Source organism: Penicillium cosmopolitanum (genome assembly GCF_028827165.1).
Source record: "Penicillium cosmopolitanum strain IBT 29677 chromosome Unknown utg000006l:49.0-5199605.0:1.0-5204138.0, whole genome shotgun sequence".
In the NCBI taxonomy this organism is placed as follows: domain Eukaryota; kingdom Fungi; phylum Ascomycota; class Eurotiomycetes; order Eurotiales; family Aspergillaceae; genus Penicillium; species Penicillium cosmopolitanum.
This window is the reverse complement of record NW_026622676.1, coordinates 4,418,269-4,445,827: the sequence shown is the minus strand read 5'-3', so window position 1 is coordinate 4,445,827 and position 27,559 is coordinate 4,418,269. Positions and strand designations below refer to the sequence as shown.

Below are 27,559 nucleotides of genomic sequence, written 5' to 3'. Positions count from 1 at the left end.
TCAAACTAAACCCGCCAGGACTGGAGATCTTTCTCTCAGTCCTTTTTGACAAAGAGCTCCGCTCTCCCCCTCTGTCTCTGGCTCAAGTTTGTCTTCTTAGGTCTGAAAATGATCGTTTGCTTGATATGAGACCCTGGCGCAAATTCTTCCACCGCCGGTGGCCGTTTAATCTGCATGAGCCGAGCGAAACCAGGAATATCAAGATTGTCATCCTCGGAATCAGGATCAGCTTGTCCAACCACTCGTTTGTATAAGGCCATCTCAACTCGTCGGTCCCTCCTCTTTTCCGAGTTGACAACAAACGCCGGTTTCGTTTGCAGCCTAACTATGGTTCCTTCTTCAACTCGCAGTTCCTGCTTCTGTCCAGTGGCACGCGAGCTGTGCTTTGAAACACTGGGATCCAGGACGATATTTGGAGAGTAGGATACCTTCGGAAAGGCTCGATCCGTGGCTAGCACTTTCTTTTGCATTTCTTTGACCAAAGGATCATCGGGTGGAACTTCAGGTTTCGTGACCATGGTCTTTGTAACCATCACATCGGATAGATCTTTGCCGCTGAAAGTGAGTTGCCGAAGCTTGCCAGCATCAACCAGATGCTTGATTGCCATCTTCACGGTTCGCAGATCTGGCTTCTCCTTAAATTTCAACCTCATCCACTCGGTCACGAATGGATACCAAATCTCATGTCCGGAAGGATATGCACCCCCGGCCTTCTCAACAATATCCATAACGATCTTCCTTCGGAGCAGATTGATAGAGCCTCCGCCTTTCTCTGCCCTTTTGGGTTGCACTTTCTTTCCTTTCCGTTCTCCTGAATTGGGATCACCTGCGCCCATCGGTGTGGCAGGAGGCTCCATCGTCCCCTCATCGAGAGCTATGGGACTTTCAGGTGCAACCGAATGAGCAGCGATTTCAGACTCGGCTCGATCAGGTGACGCAATCCTCTGTCGTTTATTTGGAGACGTTTGAGTGTCTTCAGCACTGCGTGGATGCTTAGCCGTGACATCAGCTTGTGTAGAATTGTCATCCACTTCAGTAGGTGGGATTTCTGATCCAGCGATTGCGGCTTCGGTCCCCGATGACACTGCTGATCCAGCAATATCTCCAAGCTCCTCGGTCTCAGACTGCATCCTAGGTTCCCTCCTCGGCTTTTTCGATGGACTAGGAGAGTCGGCTTGGTTGAAGCCAGGCGGGGGTCGTTTGATAGAAGTCCGCGGGTGGGAGCTCGAACTCTGTTGACCTTCATCGACAAGCTGATCACCATCTGAATCACTTTTCTCCTTGACGAACCACGGCATGTTGGAAAGGTTGGGGGATTTGAAGACAGCGATCCGACTCTTCCTTGGTCTGCCTTGCTTTTTGCCTGCCGGCCTTCTTTTGCCCTCCGGCGTAACGTAAACACCAGGCGAAGGCTTATCCATTAACAAAGCATTGTATTCGGTCCAAGTTTTATCCATGCCCAACGCCTCAAACCTCTCTTTTCTGGAAAGGCCCGTCAGTCTGTTAAGCTTGGCTTTGGAAACCTTCGGCCGTTGCATGGACTGTGTTGGGGTCTCTTCCAGGTTGATGCTATTTACTTCCTCGTCGGGGTTGTCTGATTCGCGCTTCTTAAAAGGGCCTTTCAGAATACCGTGCGGCTTCATTGTACCTGGAGTTCCTGTTGTCCCAGCCTGGGTTTTAATGTGCCCGGCCCTGATAGCTGCGTATCCTTGTCAGTAGTCAAGTTCAACCCTATCTCAAGGGTACTCAAGAGAGGACAACATACTGAATTCGCCATTTGGAAGAAGCATAACCGCAGGATCATGGTTGGTCAGCTTGTAGTCTTTGGGATTGGCAGCAAGCAACCCCTGATACAAAGTTCCTCTGCCACCTTTAAGCAATCCCGCCGGTGGCCCGGTGAGAGGAAATCCATATTGATCGAGTTGGGCTGTTGCTTCGGGTCCTGGGATCTTCGGGGCGTTCTTTTTCTTACTGCCAGTGGAAAATTCCACGGCCTCCCATGATGTTATGCCAGTCTTGACACGTTCGGCAAAGTTCTTCATGGAGAAGTTTCTGTAAAAGATAATGGTTTTTTGAATATCCTGGTCCCTGAGAAGGGCAAAGTGCCGCAGGTGGAGAGGCTGTGAGAGCTGCCAGCAATCAGTTAGACGGTGTAGTAAGCTTTCCGAAGGTCTGCGGTAGAAGATTCCAAAGCAGAGTTTGTTAATTTCCTAAAGCTTGTGTTAGTACGGCATTTGCCAAGGCCATTCTTGTCCAGACTGACCAAATTGGTGAGTCCCCGCGGGCCGGATCGATCAATGATGTCAAATATTTGGTTCGTGACATGGCGATCTGGCGTCCATATGGGCATAACTGGCCCAGACTTCACGACGTGCTTTTCCGTGTCCATATCCACATCTCCATCATCGGCACCGGATATTTGCTGCACAGTATCGATCTCCATATCCTCATCATCATCGGCTTGGTCATCGACATCAGCATTCAAGGCATCCCCATTGAATTCATGAAAACTGGAAAAGTCCTTTGCGGTGGGTTCACGCCTGAGTATAACACAAGGGTGTAGTTTTTCGTACTGTGACTCGGCTCTCACGCGCTCAACGACCCCCATTCTTTCAAATTTGCGAATGGCTCGAGATAGAATTTTCCAGCGCCAGCGGTCTTGGAAACCTAGAAGCCTTTTCAGGTCATTACGTGAAATAATCTGCTCTTTCCTGAGAATTTCGAAAAGCTGAGTGGTGAACGCCTCGAAATCAATGATATTTTTTTCCTGGGTGGCGATTTGGGATTTCTGGTGGCCTTGATTGTCGGATGCATTTCTGAGGAATCGCTTGTGGGTGCATAGACTAGTCCGCGCTGATTTGATTTGAACGGCACGCTTTTCGATGTATCCCTTTCTCTGGAGAGCATCTGTTCGCTTTGGAACGGAGCGTTTATCTTGGCCACTCAGTTTCACCAGTCTGACTTGATCAATGCCTGCTGAACGGTGGGCGGCGATGATTGAAAGCAAGACAAATTCCGAATGAGGAAGTTTGGTCTCGTCAGGGCCATGGCCGGCGACCGCATGCCAGGTCCGTTCCCGAGGGACAAAAATTCGAATTTGCGCAACCGTGGATGATGTTTCGGTCTCTATGTCCTGTGCATTCGAGTCCCTTGGCTCTTGGTCCTCACGGTCAAGCTTTTCGGCCTCGTCCAGAGAGAGGCCTTGCCACTCGTTTTCCTGGCCTATCGATACCTCGGGATGTTGCGTTAGCCAGGTCCAAACCTTTGCCTTGAAACGACGGTCAACGGTCTGGCGCAGTTGGGTTGCATCCTGGGAAGCATTCTTGTAGAAAGCTTCAATTGCTTGGAGCACAGTTGAAATTGTTGCTCCTGGGAGGTGGTCAGTACTTTTGAAATATTTGATCAATGGTTAACCAGTGAAGTATTCAAATGTATGCACGAAGTATACTAGAGGCTGAGTCAAGTGGGTCTGGATGATCAAGCTAAATGATACGCACCCTGGTTGCCGCATAGCGCGACCTCGCCAAGGAGGAAATCAATCAACTCCTGTAGACTCGGGGCCATGGTTTAACCTTTGGAAGGCATGACCCTGTGAACAGGTAAAGGGAATTCGGTTGGCGGAGGGGAAAGGGGAGGATGGAAGGAGTAAATGACTGGAAAATGAGGATGAAAAAAAAGTCAGAGGGATTCGAACGGAGGCCGTTGGAGTTTGCAGGCGTCATCGATCAGGCACGTGATTTGCATTCCGGATGCCTTGAAAATCAGGTGACCACATATAACTAACATAACATAATGCTAGAAGTCATTGCAAATTATACAATACAGTTATGAATGAACTTAAATACAATATGAAATACTGATTGTCAGAACTAAGTTTCTTAAATATTGATATGCGCACTGGCATTCAGTTCTCTTGTCTGCAATCCCATCGGAAAGGTCGGTTCGGGATCGCCGTGACAATCGGAGTTGCATGATCCGAAGTCCGATCCCTATACGAAGTATACATTGGGCTGTTTGTTTTTTTTTGGGAACTTTTTGAAATGAAAAATTTCCCTAAGTCAAGCTACTCCTTAAAATCAGCTATAGTACTGATATATACTGAGGTAAATCTATTCTATCAAATGGCGAAGAAAAAGAAGCCATTGCTCCCCCCCCAAAAGTACATGTTTCTAGTGGGTGGCAACTGGAGTGGGCAGTGCGATGGCAACGGGGATGGCAATGGCCAAAACCGGCTTGACTCTGGAGTATCGTCAGCCGAGAAGAGAACACCAACGCCAACAACACAACAGATGAGGGGTAACGATGAGTGTTTCAGGATAATCTGGAGTTATACTTATACTTATCACTATAATTATTATGATAATTAATAAATATATCTCCTGGATTATACTACTGTAATACCGGTTGTAGAGGAACAATGACATCAGGGTCTTACGTCAGGCGCGCGCGCCTTACTTTGTCTGGCCTTCAGCCGTTCGTTTCCGGAAAGCCCCAAAAAGACTAAAAAAGAAAAAGATTAAAATCAATCCACCGTTTCTTCTCTTGGGAAAATACCTGATGCATTCTCTCATCTTATCCAGCATGTCCTGATCTCGATTCCTCTCCTTCCACCTAATCCCTCCACTGCGACACCCAACCGACCTGTTCCCCTGAACGCCTTCACCGCGGCGCATTTGATCCTCCATCCTATCCTCCCTCTCTCTTCCCCCCAATCACCCCATCGCCACGCTGATGGAGGAAGGAAACCCTCCTCCGTTGCACACCGAGCCGCCTCCACTCCCATACTCGCTGCACACTCGCAAGAAGGCGATCGCTTTTTTCTGGATCTTGTTCGTCGTCGATACCTTAGGCCAGCCGCTGATCCTCTACTGGGCACTATGGTATTGCACGGATCTATCGCATAACTTGAGTACGTTGACCATAGTTCCTGAGCCCGCCACTGCCACTTCCAATGGCTAACCTAGTGCTATCGCAGTCTTCTCCATCGTCACGGCATGCTTGGGCGGTATCTCGGTCTTTGAATACTTCTATCGTCTCTACAATCTCTTCAAAAAGGGTTCCCGCGCCCGGCCGCTGAACGCCCGCAAATCATGGGTAGGAAGAACACCCCTCGTGATCGCTGATGAATATCGCTGATATTGGAAATAGCTCGACTTCTTTCACATCAATTTCACGATTGTATGGCTGATCTTGGCTGTGGAGCTTATTGTGTATGTTTGCCAATCCCCCAATCTCGGCCTGCTCGGGTACAAAAGCTTGAACATTGCTAACGGAAGTATAGGGGAACGGTCCCTCAGGAACCATATGGTCAGCACCATGTCATCTACCATGATCCAGACCTTTCCAGCTAACCATTCGAACAGTGCGTCTCGTCGCCATGGTCCTACCAACCGTCATGTTCTACTTCGGAATCGTCCACCTTTCCCTCGACGTTCTCCGCATGGCCGGTTTCAAGGCCCCCTTCCGCATATCCTCCACCCCCAAGGGATCCGTCATGCCGACCGCTCTATATGCCCTCATCGAGGACGTGGTCGCTGTTGACGGAGGAGGCGGCCAGATCTACAGATACGCCCTACGAACCCGCTACCTATCCAGTCCCTACTTTCGCCGAATGCTCTTCGAGATGAACTGTTTCTGGAGCGGCGGATCAATTATCTTCGCTGCCGCCTTCACTGCCATCATCTTTACGGTCTCCGAGCCCGTAGCTTTCACGGTAAGTACCTTAGCCTTCAAGGATGTCTCGGAGATGCATCATCAGACTGACGTCAATTCATGCAGCTTGGCTGGACGCTCCCCTTCGCATGGGCCGGAGTCTGGACCTTGATCACCATCCCTTGGGTTCAGAGTGATCTGCGTCGTGAGAAGAAGGCCTGGGCGGAAAATCGCGGACAGGGCGGCATCCCCTGGGTCGATGATATCACCGCTCCGACTGCCCGTACCCGTTTTGAATCCGTCCATGCAGCCATCCCCGGTCTTTTTCCCTGGGTTCGTGAAAAGCAAAGTACCCCTTCGACACCTGGCGTCGATGGCCACGGTGGACTTACCCCTGAAGCCAAGCCTGGGAGCAGCCACGAGGGCAAACCCAGCATCGAAGGTACCGACGGGACGGATATCGTCAATGGCGTTAATGGCGCCGGTGTTGACGGCGTTTCCAAACATACCGCCGACTCCGAAGATACCGCCAACAATGTTCCCGATACATCCCATGAAATGACAAACATTCCTGCCAGTAACCCGCCAGAACCCGATCATCAACAAACAAAATGATCGTTCCTTCTTACGCCATTCATTCATGACTTGACGCTTTGGTTGGGGGTTCATTTGGCGGGTCCAAAGTGAAGATGCAGATATTTATGAAAAACAAAACAAACACCTCTCTAATTTGCATACGAGAATGCGCGCTTATAGACCTTGGCCTAAAGTAGGATGTGATTTGAGTCTTTTCAACCATGTTTTTATCCATTCTAGCTGTATATCGATACCCTTTAGTATAGCAAACGTGATTATAATAATTTCAAGCATTCCAAAGTTAGGACTAGTATATATCATCCCAGTCTCTATTCCTGGGCCGCTCAGCGTCTAAAAAAAAAAAAACTCCCCGGCCCACGTGTTTACTTAGTAGGTAATACTAGCATCACAGGATTCAAAGTATCAGGACTAAAGTATTACAAGGTTCACTGACGCCTTGATATAAAACATGCCTTATCCCAATTGAAAAGGCTCAGAGAATAGTACTAGTATACATGGTCAAAATCAAATCAGGTCAAGCCGAAACAGGATCAACCCGTCGTCCATCTAGAAAATAAAGTACAGAAGAATGGAAAGGAAGGAAATAAAGTGTAGCAGAATCGCCAACCCTCACAACCAAGGTAGCAGGGGGGCAAAAGAAAAAGATTGAATTATCAAATGAGAATAGAATAGAAACTGGGGAAACCCAAAAAAGGGTAACAGATGAAAAAACAAAGCCACCACTCCCTCTATGTATGCAAGCCGAAATACAGTGCGGTGAGTCAAAACGAAAAAAGAAGAAAGTTGACGGGAGAAAAAAGAGACCTTCCTTTTTCCCCCGTCACTAAACCCCGAAGAAATCAAAAACAATCAAAACGCCTATATACGGCCCCGCTGCGCATAGAGGGTATCGGTATCCAAAGAGAGACACAGGGCCTGCGGGTTGCAGGGAAAGAGGTGCTTTACAGGCGGGGTAGTAATTTTAGGACCAGGGGAGTGGAGGTCGCAGGGGTGGATAATGACGAGGAAGAGGTGTTAAAATGTGATAGGGATTTTGTGGGGATGGGGAGGGGAAGGGGGAAGAAGATGGGATCAATGGATCACTTTCGGCCACCCATCAGCTTTCGGCCCAGGTTGCGGATGGTATTCTTGTGGCTAGGGAAGTGTTAGAATTTCGATTCCGACGTATCGAGACAATGCAAGAAAATGAAGACAGCTTACCTATCGTCCTGTTCAGCTCCATTGGCTTCGACTGTGGTGATTATTTGACCAGAGGTCATGGGCCGAACGGGGTCATTGACGAAACGACGCGACTCCTAGTAAATAAGTTAGTATAGTGCGCAACATAGTAGCGAAGAAGGGGATACGAACCTCCCAGCGAGAATCGACATCAACATCTCCGGCAGACCGTGAATCAGAAATGGTGTTGTCTTGCCCACGTTCCCGCGTATCGGAGCTTAGGGATATTGATCGAGCTAGGGGCGACGCATTCGACTGCATAGACTTCCGTGATGGAGAACCAGAGTACTCGCTATTAGAGTCGAAACTTATCATGCTTGAGGCCTGGCTACGTTCTGGGGGCAAGATATTCGAGCTGGAAAGCAATTGCGACGACGAAGCAAGCTCGCGGAAACGCTTCTGCTGTTGCTTGGTAGGACGGTGTTGGGAGAACTTGTTTCCAAGAATGGCAGGGGCATGGGAGATGAGAGCCTTGATGACATCCTTCTTGAGGCGCAAAGCAAGATCAAGATTTGACCAGGTTTTGTTGCTGTATTCGAGGACTGGGAGGCGGAAGACGAAATTGTGCAGATCCTCGAAGTTGTGTTCACCCTTGCCCTTGTAACTCAAGCATAAGACCACATCGTGGACCTTGACTTGCGCCAGAGTCATGTAATTGGATGCTCGGGACATCATCTGGGAAAGGTCGTCCGTCGGCTCTGAGGACTTGCGTCGTCGAGAACCCTTGCTGATACCAAACTTCCTTCTTTCTTCGCCAGCGCTTATACTGTGGCTAGATAAAGATCGCTCGGTAGGCTGCTTCGCCAACATGCGAATGCTGTCGGCAGATTTCTTCTTGGTAAGAGCGCCAGTTGTTGAAGGGCGGGGCAGTTTGCGGGGCTCTGGCACTCCCAGCTGAGTGTTGCTCCGGTGGATGGGTGTCATCGCAAGGCCTCTGAGATGGCTCGGCCGTCGATTAGACTTGCCTTCTTCAGAAAGAGACAGGGTCGGTTGTAATCTAAGCTCGATAGAGCCCGGGCCCTTCGAAGCTTGCAGGTCATCCATTAGAACACTGTCTCCGTCGGTGCTTATCGAATAACTCATTGAGTCCTCGTCGTCCTCATCCTCATCGTCGGAGCCATCAAGCGGCTTCATGTTTTTTATCATAAAAGGCGAGAAACCACCGTTTTCAAACGCCCCCGATCCCATATTAGGGAAGATGTACTCGAAAAGCCTTTGACCAAGCTCACGTTCGAGTTGTATCTTAAGAGGGAACAACATAACTTCGAAGTTGTCGACCACGGGGATTCCAGCAACAGCCTCCAGCATATGCCACTTGACTCGGAGCATGTGGTCATCCAACGGGCGTGGTTGGTCAAGATATGGCGCGATGATCTGAGGATAGATTGCATCCGGCAGTAAGTTCAATCCACTGACTTTTTCGATGGCTACCAGGTTATTGTTGGACCCATCTGTGTTGTCTGTCCTCTCATATTGGGCATTCTTGAGCTGGAACTCGACCAAGGGGGCAGATGCCTCTTTCATCAAGTGCCAGACGACTTCGCTTGCAGAAATGCTCCACCGCAGTACGCCGTCATTCTTCTTCGACGCGCTAGGTTCGGCCCGTCTCTGGGAAGTAGTGATGGCTTCCATCATGAAGAAGAGCTCATCCTCACAATGTGATAAGTCGCGCTCCAGAGCCAAACGATCCTCCCAGCCCTGTGTATCCAGGTACTTGGCATTGATCTGGAAGTATTCCTTGATCTCTTCGAGTTGACGAATGCGCGCCTGAAGCTTGAAAACCATCTCGGGCGCACCGCGAAGATCGCTGAAATCAGACATGAGCATGATCTTCTCCAGGCGCTCGTTCCGGACCTTCTCGAGCGGCTCGCTATACATCATGAGATCCAGGACGATGATGTAGAGGGTGTAGTATTCGGCGGAGTCACAAATTGCACGGAAGTGGGGGAAGTCGACGCTAATCTGGTCCATGCGGGTTTCATCACCTCCGGGATGCGGCCCATGGTTACCCTTGGCCACCTCCTCATTGTATTTCAGACGAAGATTGTTGTATTTGTCATAGCGGAGGGTAGCGGATGTTTTCTGAACAATTCGAGAGAAGCCAAACGGGTTGAGTTCGAAGTCGAACATGGCCTCGAGGGTCAACCACGGAGGCCATGCAGATCCTGGGGCGTTGCCGTATTTGTTGCCAGCGTATAATTGCAAGTTGTTCATGAGATTCTTCTGTGTTGCGACAAAGAACTGGGCACCATCCATCTCAAGAGAGAAACGGCGCTGGACCAGGCCACTGACATCGTCTGCGACACGTTCCTTGTCCATGATTGACACAACCTTCAGCTCCATGCCCTTGGCGGCGACCATCAAGACGGACTTGCGGTTCTTCTCACTAAGTAGTTGAATCTGAGGAGCAATGAGTCGTAAATAGTAGCTATTCTGTGGGGTGAACTCTGGAGCAATATTCTCGCTCGAGTCATCGGACTCGGTAGGGGATTCATTGTTGGAGTCAGAAGGGTCGGTTTCTTCGGCATTGACAAAGCGCTTGGCGCTATTAAGCAACTCTTCAATGCGATCTTCGACTTCGTTCTCGTCCTCGTTGTCACTGCGGGTATGTGTTCTGGATGCCTTGGGGTTCTTCCGCTCATTCTTATTCTGCTCCTCGACAATATCAAGGATGAACTTGACTGCTCGTCTGGACATGTAGTAAACGAATCCTCGACGCTGGCTAACCTGGTGACTATACCGCAGGATGATATTCCGTAGTGAGTTGTTCCACTTCAGCTGCACGTTGTGAATCATGAATCGATTGTTGAAGTCGCTTGAGAAGTCATCCGCGGCTGATGAATAAAGGCCATCAAGGCCAGGGGAACGACCATCAGCCGTAGATTCCGCATCAAATCCGGTTCGTGAAGAGGTTTCACTCGCAGCAGCATTGGGGCCCGACTTGTGGGCGCGCTCGTCTCGTGCCAGGTGTCTCTCGAGGCGGTGCAAGGTGGCCGTCAAGAACTTTTGTCGCCGGGCCAAGGATTCAGCCTGGCGAAGGTAGGTCTCGTGCTTTTCCTTGAGTTCAGGGTCATGATCCACGTCCCTCATTAACTTGAGCTCTTGTTCTCCAATGGTGCGATCGTAATTGCGGATTTGCGCTTCGACCGTTGCGAGGCGGTCTTTGGTCAATTCGATCTGAACGCGACGGGGATCGTTGGTCTCGGACATGACACAGTCATGAGTAGGTTCATAACCGAAAGTACTAAAGCCAGTCTCCTCGGACCCAACATCATCGTGATCGGTTTGGCGGAAATAGGTGAGTCGGGGGGTAAATGCCAATGGTAGAATCTGTGTTTTAGGGTTTGACTCTTGTGGGAGGATCCAGTCTGGCTCCACGAAGTCATCCATATCAATCCAGTCCAAGTTTTGGTCGGGGATTGTAAATCGAGAAAGATCGACAGAGGCAACTGGCTGCTGGAAAGTTGAAATGATATCATCCCTGTTTTGAGCGATATCCTCTGCCCTTGTACCTTCAATGCTGGCAGAGACAGCCCTGAAGTCGGCTGACTGGAGATCAATGAGGGCTTGGTTCATGCGCATGGCACTTGTCTTCGTTTGCTTGGAGCGACCACGAGCTTGCATCTTGATTTGCTCACGTCGCTGGTGAACATCTAGCTTGAAGGAATCAAGGCGAACCTTAAGACCAGTGGCAGTGACAGCATTCTCAGCATAATCTTCGCGATCCTTGTGCTTATAGATATGAGCCACAAACAGGGGCGCGAGGAGAAGCTTGTATTTGACAGTAGCCAAGTGACGGTTGAACTTCTTGCTTGTTTTGGTGATTCCTGGGAACAGAGGACCTTGGCGCACTGGAAGTGACATGACACCGGAGAAAAGGGACCACCAGTTGAAGAAGTGTGTGAAGAAGCGAGGGGATAAGTGTGTGGTGTTGTAGCTTGAAGAGGGTTGAATGCCATCAAGCGACCAGTCTCTGCTTTGCGGCGCAATGACCGAAACCGACAAATGGATGTGATCACTGCGGAAGCCCCGGAATGCATCGTAGCCAGCCCGCTCTGCTGAGTCGATATACTTGGGGTTTTTGAGAACGACATCGTAATGGTTCTTGAATTCAAAGCCCGAGGATCGCGAATCGTCACGGACGTCGCGTTCAAAGACCAACCCGGCAGCCCACTTGACATCTCCAGACAGCTTCATGACAACCTTTTTGAAGTGGGCAGCATTCTTCTGCTCGCTGGAGGCAGAGCTGCTCTCGAGATCTTCCGTTGACGTTTCATTCGCCCATCGAGCTTCCGCACTATAGTCTGGAATGGCCAAAACATACTCGCCACTGGTGACACTCATAAACTCCATGGGGTCATCGCTGGAATGGATCTCAAATTTGACATCCCTTCGCCAGCACATAACAAACCCGCTTCCAAATCCAGTTACCACGTAAGGATCTCGAGAGCCTTTCAGGCGCAGGTGAACGTCACCATCTTCCTTCCATAGCACTCGTATCCGGGAATGGAAACTCAATCGAATCTTATCCCAGAAACCGACCCGCTCAGAAGGATCGACCTCAGGCTTGGTGAACCCTTCAATGATCTTCATCATGTCCTGAATGACTGGCTGGTATGAAACGCCCCAAGAAATACTTGTTGGCAGGCTCGTATTGATCTCGACAGTGGGTTCTGAGTACGTTTTGACTGGAGTAACCGACCGCCAAACCTTGATATGGAAAGGATCACTGTGAACACCGTTAGGCAGTTCAGCCTTGGGAACAAGCTCAACATCAACCTGTCGAGCAGATTCATGGTTTCGGAACTCTTCGGCGATCACGAAATTTGTCCGCAAAGACCAACTTGGAAGCCTTGGAGATTGCCCAGGGCGAAGGGCAGGAATATGTATCAAATCAAGTGGATAGTCTCGCAGGTTGACGCGTGCTTCGCCCATTTCCAAATTGAAACTCATCGGGAGGAGTAGGCCATATTTCATGTCCATGGGCATTCCTTTGCCGATTTTGTGAAGGAAAGCGGGGATGTCTTCGGTTGGGAACGTAGGTTTGTCGATTACAAGATTCACATCGCTGATCAATGCGGACATGAGACCCGGTCTATTTGGAATAGCAAGAATAGTCTCTGTCTCTTTCACATCATCTGGCGGTTCGTCTGCACCAGAGAAGAGATTGCGAACTTCTTTGATAGACGTGCCTTGAAACTTGAGCGCCGCATCGATCTTTTCCTTCCAGATCTGGGCATTGTGTTGCTGTAGTCGCTCCCAGGCCGCGTCGGGGGTTATTTTGTATTCCGAGGATAAACAGGTGGCGCCCTCCGTGTCATATCGGAATTTGCGGCCTCGGCCGCCACGGCTGTTGTCTTCCTTTCTTGGGCGTGGCTCGGCACTTCTGCTTCTGCGAGTATCTTGGCTAGTTCGTTCACTTCGCAGGGTCCGGCTGCTTGACTTGGCTCTGAGCCTTGAAGAAGCGCGCTTCTGATCAGAATCCTTGAGTTTCTGGCTTTTCAGATAGAAAGCCTCTTCGCGAGCAAGACGCTGGGTCTGTTCAATTAGGCCAGTACGGTAGATGCAGCCTAGTTTCCATTCGAAGGCATCGTCTTCCAACTCAAACAGTAAAGCTTTGCTGCGGAGCGATATCCTGGGTACCTTTTTGGGCTCTTCAGGCTCTCGAGTGGACACAAATTCTTTGCAGCGATTTTTGAAGCGATGCCGAAGCTGCTTAAATGCCTTCGAAGTGTTGATCAAGTTGTCAAAGATGCGATGCATCACCATGTGGTGAGGAACACCTATCCTAATGAAATCCGCCCACAGATCAATAGATCTCTCCTCCGTGAGTTTTCCACCCTGCTTCATTCTCATCTTGCGGAAGTCTAGCCGGACGTTGTTCATACTACCAATCCTTGCCCAAACACCCTTGAGTTTAGGTGCTTCCGCATGGATGCGAACAAGATTTGCCTTGACATAAGGAGTTGAAAGTCGCTGGGAGCCACCTGCGAGCCCGTAAATCTGAAGCATCATGGACGGGTCATTGGGCAGGTTCGCTTTGAGCTGTACGACAGTGGCTTTGAAATCGACAGTAATCAGCTCACCCTTTCCAGGCGATGGGTTTGAAGGGGGAGGTGGCAGAGATATGCTTGGAGCTCCTCTCGTTTTCCCTTGGGTATGCCCAGATTCCTTTGATGGCAATGGGGAGAAAACATCTTGTATCACCGAAACCGCCACGCCTAAGCAGTAAAAGCGGTAGAGGGAATATTGGAGATAGATGCCTTTGAAAACGGAGTTGATATGGACAACAGGCCCAAGGCGGTCGCTGTGTGTGCTAAGCGCGATCTCGAATCGCGGAAGAGAGAAAAACGGTTCGGGCTCAAGATAATCATCCGATTCAATGACGAACCCATCGAACCCGCGCACATGAAAGGCAAGGCGCCGACCATCTGCTGCACCGCGTTGTGTGCTCTTTGGAGGGGATGTTGGCTGGAACCTAAACGGTGATTCGTCACCAATGATAGAATGGCTCGAGGTACGACGTCTGGCAATGCTGCCCACTGCATGCTCGGTTTTCTGGGCCTTGTACTCGGCCGACCAAGATTGCAATTGCAGCGATACACCGCGAGAGATCTCAGATACCGGGGTGTCAACCCCTGCAACCTCCAAGCTAAGCCCCGTTGATTCAAATGAGAATGACAAAAGCCATGGTGGGACTTTTCTCAGTGGGCTGATTCTGCGCTCATTGAAATGCATCGGAACTCGCTTCTGCGATTGAAGGTGGGTGCGGAACTCTTCAAGGACCTGGCGAATTCCTCGGTTGACTTCGCCGTTGATCATATGTACAGAGCAATCGTTGATACTTCCCGATGCAATGACGCAAACCTCTGGGCTTGCGTTGAGGTGCGCTTTGAGCTCCAAGTTTTCTGTAGTAAGGAGGTTGTGTTTGCTTCCGGCGGGTGTTTGGTAGTAAAATTTATGGGATGCAACGCGATAAACGGATGATAGTGAGTAGTGTGCACCACCTTCGGCAGAATGCACGGATTCGACATCGAGCGAGATAGACGAGATAGACGAAATTAAGAGGTTGTAGTCATCGGGAGTGCCAGACTCCTTTTCAATGGGGAGGACAAATCGAATCACAGGCTCATGAACAGATAACTTGATGCTCGCCTTGGGAAGAGAACGAGAGATCAATTGGTGGTTGCTTCGTTTCTTCACACGAGGAGATGATGCTCGGGCTTGGGCCAATTTCAAAAGACGAGAAACATGCTTTGGTTGCAGGTCCAGCGACGGAGATGTGATGACCAAATTAGCGAAAAGGACGTTGAGGTTTCGTTCTTCCATATTCTGTTCATCGAAGGCGCTGACTGTCTTTGAAGGCAAAGTAGTCTTGATTGTCGTTGTAGCCATGGGAACGTAGAGAATATTGTTCGTCTCGCCCGAGTCGTCATCTAAGCTAACCGACAGGGAGATGGCTGCCAGTAAAGCCTGATGGGCAACGTCATTTCGTTGGAAGTACATGCGATGCTCAGGGCTCTTCTGATCCATGCGGTGGAGGTCAATGCCAAGTTCGTGGGAAACGACATTGAGAAAGACGGGATGATCTTGGCCGGACAGGGATTGAAGACCTCGCGAGAGTCGGAAGAAACTGAGGGCAACTTGAATCTCTTGGATACCACGCAGAAGAGAGCTGGCAAACTCTTTGGAATCTGCGACAGTCTGCACAATCGAGTTATCTCTGCTCCCGGGCTTGTCCAATTCCTCCACGAAATCTGCGAATGACATCTCGTCGTCGGTCTCGGTTGGTAAGGGCTCCTTGGTTGCGGCTAATTTCTGGGCCGACTTGATACGCTTCAGGAGAGTATTGAAGTCGTCGTAAGGGATATGTAGCCGTCCAATTTTTAGCGCCACAGACGCATCTCGAAGTCCTTCCAAGTCCTTATAGAGTAAACCGTGGAGGTTCACGCCGACATTGTCCAATACCTCGACTGGCTCCCGACCCTCCACTGCAAGCAGAACATTTTGTACATTCATAATCCATTCTGCCGGTCGCTGCTCTCGAGACATATCCTTCTTGCGGCGAAATAGCTTGCCCCGCTCCACCATCTTACTCCGGGTATCCACGGCCAGCGATAGCAATCCAACCTGAACCTGACCAGCCTCGAGAAAATGCACTGCGGTGTTGACTGCCGTGACATCTACCAGAGCTAACCAATTGATCTGCCGATGAAGCCTCTTGAGGCGCTCCTTCACCCGGGTCAGGGTCCTCCATGTTTTGCTCCGTGGGGTGGACGAGTCGGAGGTCGCATTGTCTTCTTTCGGACCTCCAGGGCTGGCCGGACCCAGTTGTTCTCGAGTCGGGTCGGTTTTCCCTCTGGCCAGAGTCGCCGTGTCAAGGGTGATCTTCAGGTCGGTCAATCGAATGCTGATCCATGTCGGCTGGGCGAAAGACGGTGGGTGCAAGGAGAAACCGAGGCCGCGGATTTCGATCAGGAGGCCTTCTCGCGGAGCATAGGCGATGCGTCGGAGGGAAAAATAACCGATGCGTTGAATTGAAATTCCGGTCGCAATGCGCACGATGGCGAAGACGAAAAAGGACGACAGGTAGAGCAGGAGGAAGCCCACCAAGATCGAGGTCGGGTTAAAGAGGGTCATCGCGACGTGCGATCAGCGGATGCTGATCTGTCGAACAAGAGTAGGCAGCAGTACACGGAACATCGAGGGTTGTTCGGAGAAAATCGTAAGTGGTGTGTGAGTGTGTCAAAGAGTAAAATAAATGTTGGGCAAGCTTCGATCTTGATCCTACCTTGACTTGTTCCGGAGGGAGAGGGGGGTTCCAGAACGAAGTCTAGGGCCAGAGCCAGGGCCAAGTGTAAGTTCACCAGTGTGCGTGCACACAAGGATCAATCCGTGCTTCAGCTTCTCTTCAGTAAGAGAAGCACCACACACCAGGCTTATTCCAGAGACAGAAACAGTGCAAGTGAAGCATGCTTATGCTGCAGATCAGAGGAGTCTGGAGAAAGCCAGATTCATGGTTCGGACGCGCCGGAGAAACTGAGAGCGGAAGCCAATCTGCCAATCTGCCAACTGGGCTGATCTCGGCACCGTCATACAGTACTCTGAGGTATGTACTCCAGCAGTACGAGTATACGAGTATACGAGTAACTAGGGCATGAAGTTTCTATAATATTACATTGTACTTGTTACTCTGTACTCGGTGTATTGTACGCATCTACGGAAATAATACCACATGCTGCTCGCGTGCCATTCTCTCATCCCTTCCATCCCCCCGAAACCTCGCTTACCCCCCGTGAGGCTCCAATGATTTCACTTTGCAGAAATAGCCGTGGGGCCCTCTTCCGGTTTGCAGTTTGCGATTACGATTTGCGATCGGCACGCTTTGATTTGACCCCCTTTTATTTGTTCCAGAAGAATCCGGTCGATGCGTAAATAGTACATTTCTTCAGCGCTTGGTATCGTACACACTATGCAACTATACAAAATAAATATGGTCCCAATTGTTTCCCCCCTATTCCCGCCCCCCATGTGGGGCAGTCTGACACGTACTCCGTAGAAGCAATAGAGAATATGTCAGCGAATGCACTCTCTGTCCGTGCGTCGCATCCCCTAGCCCTCCTATTGCCAAAACAGGTCTGATACAGCGTCGTACCAGAGCCGCGGTGTGCTGGAAGGTTGAGACGACCGAATAATGAAAATGAAAAATGGAATGTGTGGACGAGATATTGGTGGGTTATTCGGTGGCAAGGTCGGGTACCGGACGAGTGCTCTCCAGTTCTTCAATCTTCTCATCAAGGAGGGCAATCTCCGCCTCGACGCTGAGCAGCTTCTCATTTAACATGCCCCGGTATTCTTCATCGGACAGATGCCGAAGGGGGATCCATTTGGAATCGGCCATCCGTTGCATCAATGGTTTGCTGGGCGTGGGATCTCTTCCCATCTGCCAGGCATCAACCATGTTAAAGGCACTTTGGCCGCCGTAGCCGAGCAGCGAGAAAATCACCAACCCAGGCACAAGTCGACCACCTGTAAGAATCGTAAGCATTTCCTCAGAGCCATGATCTACAGAAAAAAATTCAAGAGTCAAATTCTCGTACCCATTAACCTTGTTACCGTGCCGCCGGATAGACCGCCACACAATGCACTAACATATGCTCGGTCCTGCGGCGAGGCTTGATCCTTGTAATGATGTTTGATGATGTTGCTTCGCATCCCTACCGCCAGTTCCTCGAATTAGTGACCGAGCGATAAGTCGAAGAGGTGCATACAAGACATACACCAAAAGGTTGAACCGCATGCGAACCAGTGAATGCCGCATGATAGGGAATGAATCAATGGATTGGGAGATTTGATGACTCCCGCAGTCCCTCCATAGATCAACCCAGCAACTCCTAAACTCTAGGATTAGCTGATTCATATTCGCGCATGGTTTCTGAGGAATGGTTTCCCAGCTTGAGCTGGGAATAAGAGACGAACCGCTCAGGGCTCCCACTTTGGCTGCGGGGAGCAGAGAGTTGGACATGGGATCAGCATGTTGGCTATTTCCACCGCTCATCTTTTGACCGGTCTGAGAGAACGGCAAGCATTCCCTGATCCATGGGAAGATGGATAGCAGATCAAAATCCAGGCCACTTCGATACCGAGATAGAGGTCACGTGATATTGTGTTATGTAATCTTCTCACCGAAAACAAACGAGTATGTTTCCCTGTGTTTATGTATAGATTCCAAGGTTCAAGAGGTTTTTAAGTAGGAAGAGTCCTGGTTGTCTCAATATCTACCCGGGGTATATTTACTGAGCATGGATTTCTGGTAGTTGACCCTGTGACTCTGGAAATGGCCAACCGTACCGTTAACTCCATGAATATCTATCTAGTCAACATATATTTCAGCCGATTCGGCTAAGCACCAGTACACCGTGACAGGAAACACAACATGGAAAGGTTGTTAATGTTGATGAAAACCCAAATTGATTAAAAGAGCGGAGAAAAAAGGAATATGCTAAAAGAAAATAATGCGCATCACAATAAAACCATCTCCAGACTACCCCAGAGGATTCTAGACGTCAACCCGGGTCCAATGAACAAAGAAGCACAAGCCTTAGTGGGCGATCGCAGGGACCCACTGCTGGAACACAGTGAAATTTGGGCGATTGGGTGAAATAAAGTGCCCAGGATGAAGACTATTCAAAAAACCAGTTTTCTGGCAATCGAGAGGGTGAATATTGTGATATTGTACTACACATGAGTGCCTGGTAGTGAATTCTTGGACCAGCCATAGACGGGCTGGCTCTGAAGGGACTAGCGGCACCACTAAAAATTATCACGGATTAACTAACCCGACCACTTCCATCGTGCAGCCCCGATTGCCGACTTCCCCTCTACCAACTTTTCCACTTCAACTTTGACCGACTGACCTCGTCTTTTACGACATCCAGGTCATCTCTATTCCTTTCATTCGACTCCTGGTCCTTCGCCCCGGGTGTCTTGAATTTTTTTCTTCCGTTTTTCCCCTCCCAAACCCTACTGTGTGAGAAGCGCGCACCAAGACCGCTTGCGCGTTTCTTGACTCCTCTTAACCGCAATCATGGGTAAGCCAGGACCCTGAATCTTCGATTTAGTCACGGCCAGGGACATCTATGTGCTCTGCGACTGGTTCTATCAGTGATTTTGGACACCCCCAGCTAACGATTTTCCCCACCAGCGCCCGCAAAGTCTAAGGCCCAGAAGATGTCCATTGGGTCCTTCTTGGCCGATGAGAGTGAGAACTCCCCAAAAACCCGAGAGAATATTGGAATAGCGACTGATATCTAAATAGGCCTTGGCTCTTGGGCTGACGAGATGGAGGATATGCCCCTCCCCAGTAAGTTTCAAGACCCTCCCCCACTTTGGCCTTGTTGATCCAGGCGCTGACGAGATATATATTTGTATAGGTGGTATGTCTTGCTTTTTCGTTCGCCTTTCCCTTGGCTAATCCGTGGCCAAAAAAAAAATCTTGATACTAAGACGTTTTCTTAGGACCTACTTCCAGCTTCGGTTCTCGCCCTTCTGGTGGCATGGGTTTTGGTAGTGGCATGGGCGGTGGCGGCGGTTTTTCTGGTACGGCACCCTCGTTGATACGTCCAGACGTTGGAGATATACCGTATAAATTTTTTCTTGCAAGTTGCTAACCTAATTTTACTGTCCAGACCGTATCGAGCGTGGTGGATACGCCGTTCGCGAGCAGCTTCCTCTCCCAACCGAGCCTCCTTACACTGCCCACGTCGGAAACCTTTCCTTCGAAGCGACTGAGCAGGACATCTCCGAACTTTTCGCTGGCTGCAGCGTGACAAGTGTCCGTGTCGTCGAGGACAAGTTGACCAAGGCCCCCAAGGGATTTGGCTATGTGGAGTTTGAGACCGTGGAGGGCCTGCAGAAGGCCCTGGATCTCTCTGGCACTACTCTTCAGGGAAGAACCATTCGCACCAGCATTGCAGAGCCTCGTAAGTGTCGAGAAAATACCATCTCAAAACGGGAATACCAGGACTAATAGACCTACAGCCAAGGAATCTCGTATGGAAGGCCGTGACCTTGACTGGACTCGCCGGGGTCCCCCTCCCCCTGCCCCCGAGCGCCGCATTCCTGAACGTTCTAGCTTTGGTCGTAACATGGATGCTGCTTCTGATGCCGGTAGTGACCGCGGTGGTGCCCGTCGCAGCAACTTCGAGTCCGATGGAAAGTTCCGTGATTTCGGCAACTGGGAGCGCAAGGGTCCTCTCTCTCCCCCCGCTGGTGCCCCTCCCCGCGAAGGCGGCCGCCCCCGCAACACTGAAGAAGGTGGTTCCAGCTTCCGCCGAAACTCCCCTCCTGCTTGGGGTGAGGGTCGCTCGCAAGACGGTTCCCGTCCTCCCCGCCCAGACCGTCCCGAGCGTGCCCCCACAGCTGCTGATATGGACAACCAGTGGCGCAACTCTATGCGCCCCGACCAGCAGCAAAAGGAGCCCACTTCCCCAACTGCTCCTGCTTCCCGCCCTAAGCTGAACCTGTCCAAGCGCACCGTCTCTGAAGCCCCGACCACCCCCACCGCCGGTGGAGATTCGAAGGCCAGCCCCTTCGGCGCGGCCCGACCTATCGATACCGCCACCCGCGAGCGTGAAGTTGAGCAGAAGCGCCAGGAAGCTATTCGCCACAAGAAGGAACAGGATGACAAGACTAAGTCCGAGAAGGAGAAGTCTGAGAAGTCCGAGAAGTCTGAGAAGTCCGAGAAGTCTGAGAAGTCTGAAAAATCGGAAAAGTCCGAGAAGCCTAAGCAGGCTAAGGAGCAGACCAAGGAGCAGACCACGGAGAGCAAGGTCGGCACGGACTCCAACAAGGATGCTGTTGAGCCCCCTAAGGGTGGGGGTAACTTCGAGATCCTCCGGCGGGCCGGTGGAGACGACATGGCCGCCGACCAGGAGCCTGCTCAGGCTCCTGCCGCGGCTGCTGCCCCTGCGGAGGCTGCGAAGGAGACCGCCAATGGTAACTGGAGAAGCGCCGAGGCCCCTACCGAGGACAATGATGGCTGGAGCACAGTAGGCGCTAAGCCTCGCAACAGCCGTCGTGGCGGCCGTGGATTCTAGGCCTATCGATACCCTTACAACCTCCGCCTCTCGCCTCGACTGTGACCTCTTGCGTATCAATGGACCCGAGGTCGTGGAGCTCCGCCTGTTCTTCACGACGACACGTTCCCGGGCAATAACAAAGTTCGGTAGCCAGGGTCTCCATTATAGACGCTATAGCGTCGTTTGATGTGGCCATGATTCTTGCATCTGCCCCACGGCACAAGTGCAGACGACGGTAGTTGTCCTGTCTTGACGTTCCTCCTCTTCCTCTTCCACTTCTTTGTTCTTACGATCTTCTCCTTTTTGCGTGCCGGGCTAGATTCCCCGACATACATCTAGTCTTTGCTCTCTGATGATCTGGCAGTCTGAAAAGTTTTTCTTCCGCCTCTATTTTGTGATGTCTGTGTTGCTGTTTCGCTATCTAGCTACTATTCCCATGCGTGATTCGTGTGATTTGCCCATGACCATTACAGCCGATGCGAAATGAAGATTCCCGTTTCCTTGTTTTTCAACTTTTCTCTCTCTATTTTGTTCCTTTTCCCTTTTCATTCTTCCTGTCTGATTGCTTCAGGATGGTCTTGTTAATGAGCCAGTCTGCCCCAATCTTGACCAGCCATGCGAACACGAACGACTGAATAAGAGAGGGGGACATGATGCGCTTTTCCTCCAAGGGTCGCGCTGCCTATGAATCCTCACTCTTACTCTCAGTTCTCCCACTCGGCTCTTCCCACCACCTCTCCCCCCTCCCCTCTCCCCTCTCCTCTCCTCTCCTCTCCTCGACGAGGTTTGGTCTGATCTCTGCATTGACCGCAAGACTGGGAGCATCCCTTTCTCCCTAATTGATGATATCATCCCACGAGCGGAATGGCGGGGCCAGTGTTTGTGTGTTTAGTACTTCGTATAGATTGAAATGCAGTCATCATTGACGGATCGTTAAGCGTATGTATCTGTATCTATATCCAGACTATCCGGGGTAACTCTGTAACTATGTTAACGCTTGGCCTATCCTACCGCCTTTCAATTTCAATTATAATTTCAATCCATTTTATTGTGGAGCAACGGAGGCAGGCTACATGCGCTAGTTAGGATCCTCGAGCCAATCCAATAATCCCTAGGCTCCTCACCGTTCAAAAAGGCCGAGACCAAAGAGCAAGGTTAATGAACCTTAGATCCTGCCTCCCCGGGTATGTTGTTCATCCATCAACTTCAACACCATTTCAAGGGCGCCTAAGGGACCGATGGAGAGTTTACCAATAAAATGACTCGCCCAGTAAGGGCGTTATAAATAGGTGGCACTAGTGACGGCAACACTGGACTAATGTGAATTAGTCCAACGTCCACGAGCACCCTGCACCCCCCCGCCTGCACACCGCACATGTCTGCCGCTCAGCGGGGGTGTATATGGGGAATCGGAGAAGGCAGAAATTGCAGAAAATGTACAGAGTATGGAGAGTGGGATTAGGTTGTATTGATCTATTCTATGACGTGGTATTTTAATTTCATAAAATTAAACGGAGCGATCGTTTCGGCACGACCATAGAAAAATCGGAGGATCTGTTCCTGAGACACACCAGAATGGGTCCCCCAGCCATTGGGCGAATAAAACCGGTGGCGCAGTATGGAGTAAATCACACCCCTTCAAAGGGTTCGACGAGAAACAAGTCCGTGTTTCTGTTTCACGACTTGCTCTTTAAACCTCTGTCCTCTTTGTTTTGCTCTCTGCAGCTAGTACCGGGCTATTAAAGAGTGACATCAACATCAGAGACCAACACCAACACCAACAGCTACAGCAACTCTTCTCCGCTCTTCCCCGTGTTGGTTACTTTCACGGGTAAACAAGTCGGGGTAATCACAACTGCCCCATGTTGTCATGTCGGCTACCACCACAACTTTCATGACCACCACTCTTGTTGGAACATCCGCAGCGATGACCAAGGACCCTTTCTTAGAGAAATCATGTCCAACATGCGGGAGTAACGGCGCCCTGGACGCATCCGAAGCCCAGCGCCGGATTCTGGAGCTGGAGGGGCAGATCCAGGAGATGACCGCGCACTCCGCGATCGCAGGTACATTTCCCCTGTCGTGAAGTTTCGTTTCGTTTCGTTGTGCCTTTGACCTCTTCCTGAGGTCATCCCTGCTTGAAAATGAAGCAGAGGCGCCAGGAAACTTTTGTCTGTTCAAACACTCTCCAAGATCCCGTCGCTGACCGACTCTTGAACAGCTGGAAAACTCGCCGACTACGAAGAAGAACTGCGCAAACTGCGCTCGCAACCAACATATGACACACCGCGAAGCAGCTCCTCCGTACCCCCATCATCATCACACGGCGACAAGTCACTATCACCCTCCCAAACTCCAGCCTCCCCAGACAACCAGTCGCAACAACCACAACAACCGCAACCAGTCCAACAAAGTCGTCTGACAACATTAACAAACCTCCTCCCTTATCGGCGCGGTAGTTCGACCCCAACCTCCGCCTCAGCCCCCGTCCCATCAACGCCCACCGCACCGATCACTCCACTCCCGCAAACAGCTTCCCCGGCTAGCAGTGACAACGCAGAGCTACAGGACGCACTGGAGCGCGAACAGGGTCTGCGAAAAGCAGCTGAAAAGCAGCTTACGCAAGCGAATACCGAGTTAGAAGACTTGACGGTACAACTATTCAGCCAGGCGAACGAGATGGTCGCGCAGGAGCGCAAGGCACGTGCTAAACTGGAAGAACGAGTTGCCGTACTGGAACGTCGAGATATCGAAAAGAGGAATCGTTTGGAGAGGTTGGAGAAGGCCATGGCGCGTGTGGAGAGAGTAAAAGCTTTGGTTCGACCTAGCAGTTCGTGATTTGTTGCGACTTCGATGTCTTGCTTTCTCTTTCTCCCCTCCCCTCTCGCCCTCCTGTGATTATTGCGTTTACGACTGGTACGATTTCTGAGATTCATGATGGGTTTTGTGTTTATGGGTGGGCGTCTTATGGACGTATGTTATCGGGCATTCGATACGATTGATTCCCGCTTTTGCATGTTTTTGGGATGGATCTGGCGCAAGGGTTGGGTTTCCATGCGATATACATATCTCGTTTTTGAGTTTGCCGTTTGTGGGATTTTCGGTGTAATGCGGTTCTTCTATTTTATATCCGATGAATTTCTGACATTCTCTCACGCACCTGTCGTTCAATTTCTATAAGAAAAGTTGTGTCAGACTAGTAGATCATCACGTTTTCAGTGTAGCTTCTTGCGTCATGCATGACATGACCTCCAGCTAATCTGATATGATGTGTAACCCCATCTTGAGAACATGCGGGGTAATCTGAAGAGCTTCGGCCCGACTCACTTACTGTCATTGTAGCCTGCCGATATGTGAGAAACAGGTGAGACCGAGAATCAGAGCCGAGAAGACCAGGCCGGATGGTTGGACCTTCCCAGGCGCGGAAGTGGACACCGGTTGACCCCACCGAAACCCGGAGTGACTTGCTATGGCACCTTCAAGTTTGGGAAATGTACTTCCGTCATTTTGTCTCTTTGCTTTTTATTCCTACCCTGCCTTCAACTGGAGAGTTATATACCGTACACAGTCCTCTCGATTGAATACGCAAGCATGTCTGTTGGTGTTGCTATCATCGGTAGTGGTACGTGTCTATATAGCATAAGTTATAGTCTTGTCCTCTGTGGGTTGACAACTCGCTGACACCCCCGCGCTAGGTCTCTTCGCCAAAGAGCAACATCTTGTTCGTTGTACTGCATTCTTATCTCATCCAATATACTGACAATCCCAATAGCCAGCCGTGCAAGCGGCACCGGGCTTCGCACTCAAGGCGATCTATTCGCGATCCCTGAACTCGGCCCAGTCCCTCGCTGACGGTACAGCTAACGTTGATCTGTATTCAGAGGACTCTGGTGCTGGCAAGTCTTTTGAAGATATACTGGCTCGATCTGATATCGGCGCTGTCATCATCGCGTACGTTGATTTACAAGTCCCCAGGCTACATGAATCATATTACATATCGACTTTGTGCATTGCTAACCACTTACAGTCTACCAATTCTGGTGCAGCCAGATTTCATCAAGAGAGCCCTACTCTCTGGAAAGCACGTTCTATCCGGAGAAGCCTATTGCCAAGGATGTTGCCACCGCGAAGGAGCTCTTGCAATGGTACCAAGCCAATATTGATGCTAGCAAGGTCTTCTGGGCCGTGGGAGAGAACTTTCGATACATGAGCAAGTATATCTACGCTGCTGAGCAGGTTCAGAAACTGGGCCATGTTCGTAATTTCCGGGTCGATGTTCAAAACTTTGTCAAGCCAGACAACAAATACTTCTGTATGTCACCCCCATGGATGAAGATGTGGCATGGGGCCAACTCGGTTCTTTGGAAATGATGCTGACTATGATATTGAAAGTGACTCCCTGGCGCAAGGTCCCTGAATACCAAGGTGGCTTTCTTCTAGATGGTGGTGTCCACATGATTGCTGGTCTACGCCTGATCTTGGGGTCTACGGAGCAGATTAAGACTGTCTCAGCCCAGTCCTATCTGCAACAGTCTCATTTGCCACCGGTGGACACCGTAGATGCGGTCGTCAAGACTGGTTCTGGCGCGACAGGTGTGATTTCTCTCTCATGGGGATCGCCGTTTAGTCGTCACGCCTTCGAGTTTGCTTGTGAGAAGGGCTCTGTTGCTCTGAATTTCGACGATGTGGCCGTCAATGATGTCAACTATTCAGTTCCATTTGAGGGAAGAGGCGTCTCTGCCGAGGTCGCTGAATTTGCGACGTCGATTATCAATGGGAAGCCTGTTGAGAAGAGACAATCCCCCGAGGAGGCGCTGGCGGATCTCGAGGTTCTGGAGCAAATGTTGCAAAGTGGAGAGAAGCAGGGAGAACCAGTTCAGCTACACCTGCAGGTATAATCATAGATATGTTCAAGTTTCAAACATACATACTATTGAGAGAGAATATACCAGTAATTGAATTCAGTCCAGCTCTATTCATTGTCAACTTGTAGTTCCTACCATACCTTGGCAGGAACGGTTGTAGGGACCAACCAGGGTGGCGCATGCCCCTGTAGCTAGCCATGTAGACATCGTCCATATCTTTCTCCTTTCTTCTCTCTTCTCTGTTTATTCCACCCCTCTTCTTTCTGACCATCTTCGATCGATCAGGTACCTTAAGAACCAGTAGTTCCCAAAGCGGTAAGCTTGGCAGGGCTCGATACACGGCTAACCCTATGCTGACATAAGCAACACCCGTTCGCTTAGCCGAAAAGGCACTAGTGTGGGTCGCCCGCCCACTCCGCTCAGTGCGAAGAAGTTTTCGAGATTGCTTTCACTCCGACTCGACAACCCTCTACGCCCGGCGAGACGCAATACCGACAAAGTAAGTTGGCTCGCACCCTCACGACTATCACCACCTCGATACTGACGATTTTCTCTTTTCAAGATGGTCGCCGCCAAGCAGCACATCCCCATCGTGAAGAAGCGTATGTTCCCGACTCCCGACCGTGCCCGTTCCCCTACAGCCTGGATAGCATCGCCTTTCGACCAACAGACGACATCAATGGATTGTGGATTGTTTGGAAGAGGAGGAACGTTGGAGTCGACAGAGACGGAGGATACTTATGCAAAAGAAGATGAACTTTCGGAGTTTTTTTGGACGACAACCAAAGGGCGATGTTTATCCAAAGGCTTTCGACAATCTTTCGCAACACAATCGGAATGAAGAATTGGAAGGACTGACATGGATTACTATAGGCACCAACCGCTTCACCCGTCACCAAAGTGACCGGTTTATGCGTGTTGGTGAGTCGTGGCGCAAGCCCAAGGGTATTGACAACTGCGTCCGCCGCCGCTTCAAGGGCACGATTGCTATGCCCTCCATCGGTTACGGATCCAACAAGAAGACCCGCCACATGATGCCCTCCGGCCACAAGGCTTTCCTCGTCCACAACCCCAAGGATGTCGAGCTCCTCCTGATGCACAACCGCACCTACGCTGCCGAGTATGTCAACCCATATACCTACCAAGGGCAATAATGCCATGCGCGCAAGCGATGCAATACAATTACAGGAAAGATCCCGAGCTAACCCACTTGGCAGGATTGCCCACGCCGTCTCCTCCCGCAAGCGTGTTGAGATCATCGAGAAGGCCAAGGCTCTCGGTGTTAAGGTCACCAACCCCAAGGGCCGTGTCACCACCGAGGCCTAAATGGACTGAACCCCAAAAAGTTCTGTTTCCTTTTTTTTCGGTGTGGTATTCGCAGGAGCATGAGAGGGTCGGGGTTTTGTACGGTCGTGAATACTATCATCACTCTGGCGATAACGATTCCAAGGATTGTGCATGGCATTCCATGTGCGGCTCGCGCTTTTGGGTAATACCGGGCGTCGGGCGAAGAGATATTTCTCTGAAATGACAAACAAAAATTGAAAAATCCTCTTGCATTGTACGATGCCAATGCTTTTCATATACCCAAAGTGGTTCCCGAGTAATCTGAGCATCGGAGTATAAGTACGAGTAGTTGAGTGTGCG

General features: G+C 50.5%; 7 protein-coding genes across 7 annotated transcripts; 4 read left to right on the top strand and 3 right to left on the bottom strand.

The window, feature by feature from the left end:
* Positions 1-35: 35 nt before the first annotated feature.
* N7509_006187 (uncharacterized protein) lies at positions 36-3,564 on the bottom strand (the record flags this gene model as incomplete). Its single annotated transcript, XM_056630824.1, has 4 exons — positions 36-1,699; positions 1,766-2,210; positions 2,264-3,369; positions 3,498-3,564. 4 exons carry the CDS (start codon positions 3,562-3,564, stop codon positions 36-38), a joined length of 3,282 nt encoding a protein of 1,093 aa, XP_056490126.1.
* Positions 3,565-4,731: 1,167 nt separating this feature from the next.
* Positions 4,732-6,267, top strand: N7509_006186 (uncharacterized protein; the record flags this gene model as incomplete). Its single annotated transcript, XM_056630823.1, has 6 exons — positions 4,732-4,909; positions 4,976-5,094; positions 5,149-5,210; positions 5,282-5,307; positions 5,364-5,713; positions 5,779-6,267. The coding sequence occupies 6 exons, from the start codon at positions 4,732-4,734 to the stop codon at positions 6,265-6,267; spliced, it is 1,224 nt and encodes a 407-aa protein (XP_056490125.1).
* Positions 6,268-7,328: 1,061 nt separating this feature from the next.
* Positions 7,329-16,107, bottom strand: N7509_006185 (FMP27 family protein; the record flags this gene model as incomplete). The annotated part of the gene is made up of 3 exons (XM_056630822.1): positions 7,329-7,383; positions 7,450-7,544; positions 7,600-16,107. 3 exons carry the CDS (start codon positions 16,105-16,107, stop codon positions 7,329-7,331), a joined length of 8,658 nt encoding a protein of 2,885 aa, XP_056490124.1.
* A 1,096-nt stretch (positions 16,108-17,203) lies between these two features.
* Positions 17,204-18,025, bottom strand: N7509_006184 (uncharacterized protein; the record flags this gene model as incomplete). The annotated part of the gene is made up of 4 exons (XM_056630821.1): positions 17,204-17,496; positions 17,568-17,684; positions 17,748-17,861; positions 17,947-18,025. 4 exons carry the CDS (start codon positions 18,023-18,025, stop codon positions 17,204-17,206), a joined length of 603 nt encoding a protein of 200 aa, XP_056490123.1.
* A 1,029-nt stretch (positions 18,026-19,054) lies between these two features.
* On the top strand, positions 19,055-21,065 carry N7509_006183 (translation initiation factor 4B; the record flags this gene model as incomplete). Its single annotated transcript, XM_056630820.1, has 6 exons — positions 19,055-19,058; positions 19,172-19,228; positions 19,286-19,330; positions 19,486-19,566; positions 19,656-19,949; positions 20,008-21,065. 6 exons carry the CDS (start codon positions 19,055-19,057, stop codon positions 21,063-21,065), a joined length of 1,539 nt encoding a protein of 512 aa, XP_056490122.1.
* A 1,852-nt stretch (positions 21,066-22,917) lies between these two features.
* On the top strand, positions 22,918-23,885 carry N7509_006182 (uncharacterized protein; the record flags this gene model as incomplete). The annotated part of the gene is made up of 2 exons (XM_056630819.1): positions 22,918-23,113; positions 23,269-23,885. 2 exons carry the CDS (start codon positions 22,918-22,920, stop codon positions 23,883-23,885), a joined length of 813 nt encoding a protein of 270 aa, XP_056490121.1.
* A 753-nt stretch (positions 23,886-24,638) lies between these two features.
* N7509_006181 (60S ribosomal eL32 domain-containing protein) lies at positions 24,639-27,238 on the top strand (the record flags this gene model as incomplete). The annotated part of the gene is made up of 10 exons (XM_056630818.1): positions 24,639-24,669; positions 24,743-24,768; positions 24,820-24,998; positions 25,094-25,359; positions 25,440-25,939; positions 26,217-26,227; positions 26,294-26,411; positions 26,475-26,514; positions 26,786-27,032; positions 27,130-27,238. 10 exons carry the CDS (start codon positions 24,639-24,641, stop codon positions 27,236-27,238), a joined length of 1,527 nt encoding a protein of 508 aa, XP_056490120.1.
* Between the last annotated feature and the right edge of the window lie 321 nt (positions 27,239-27,559).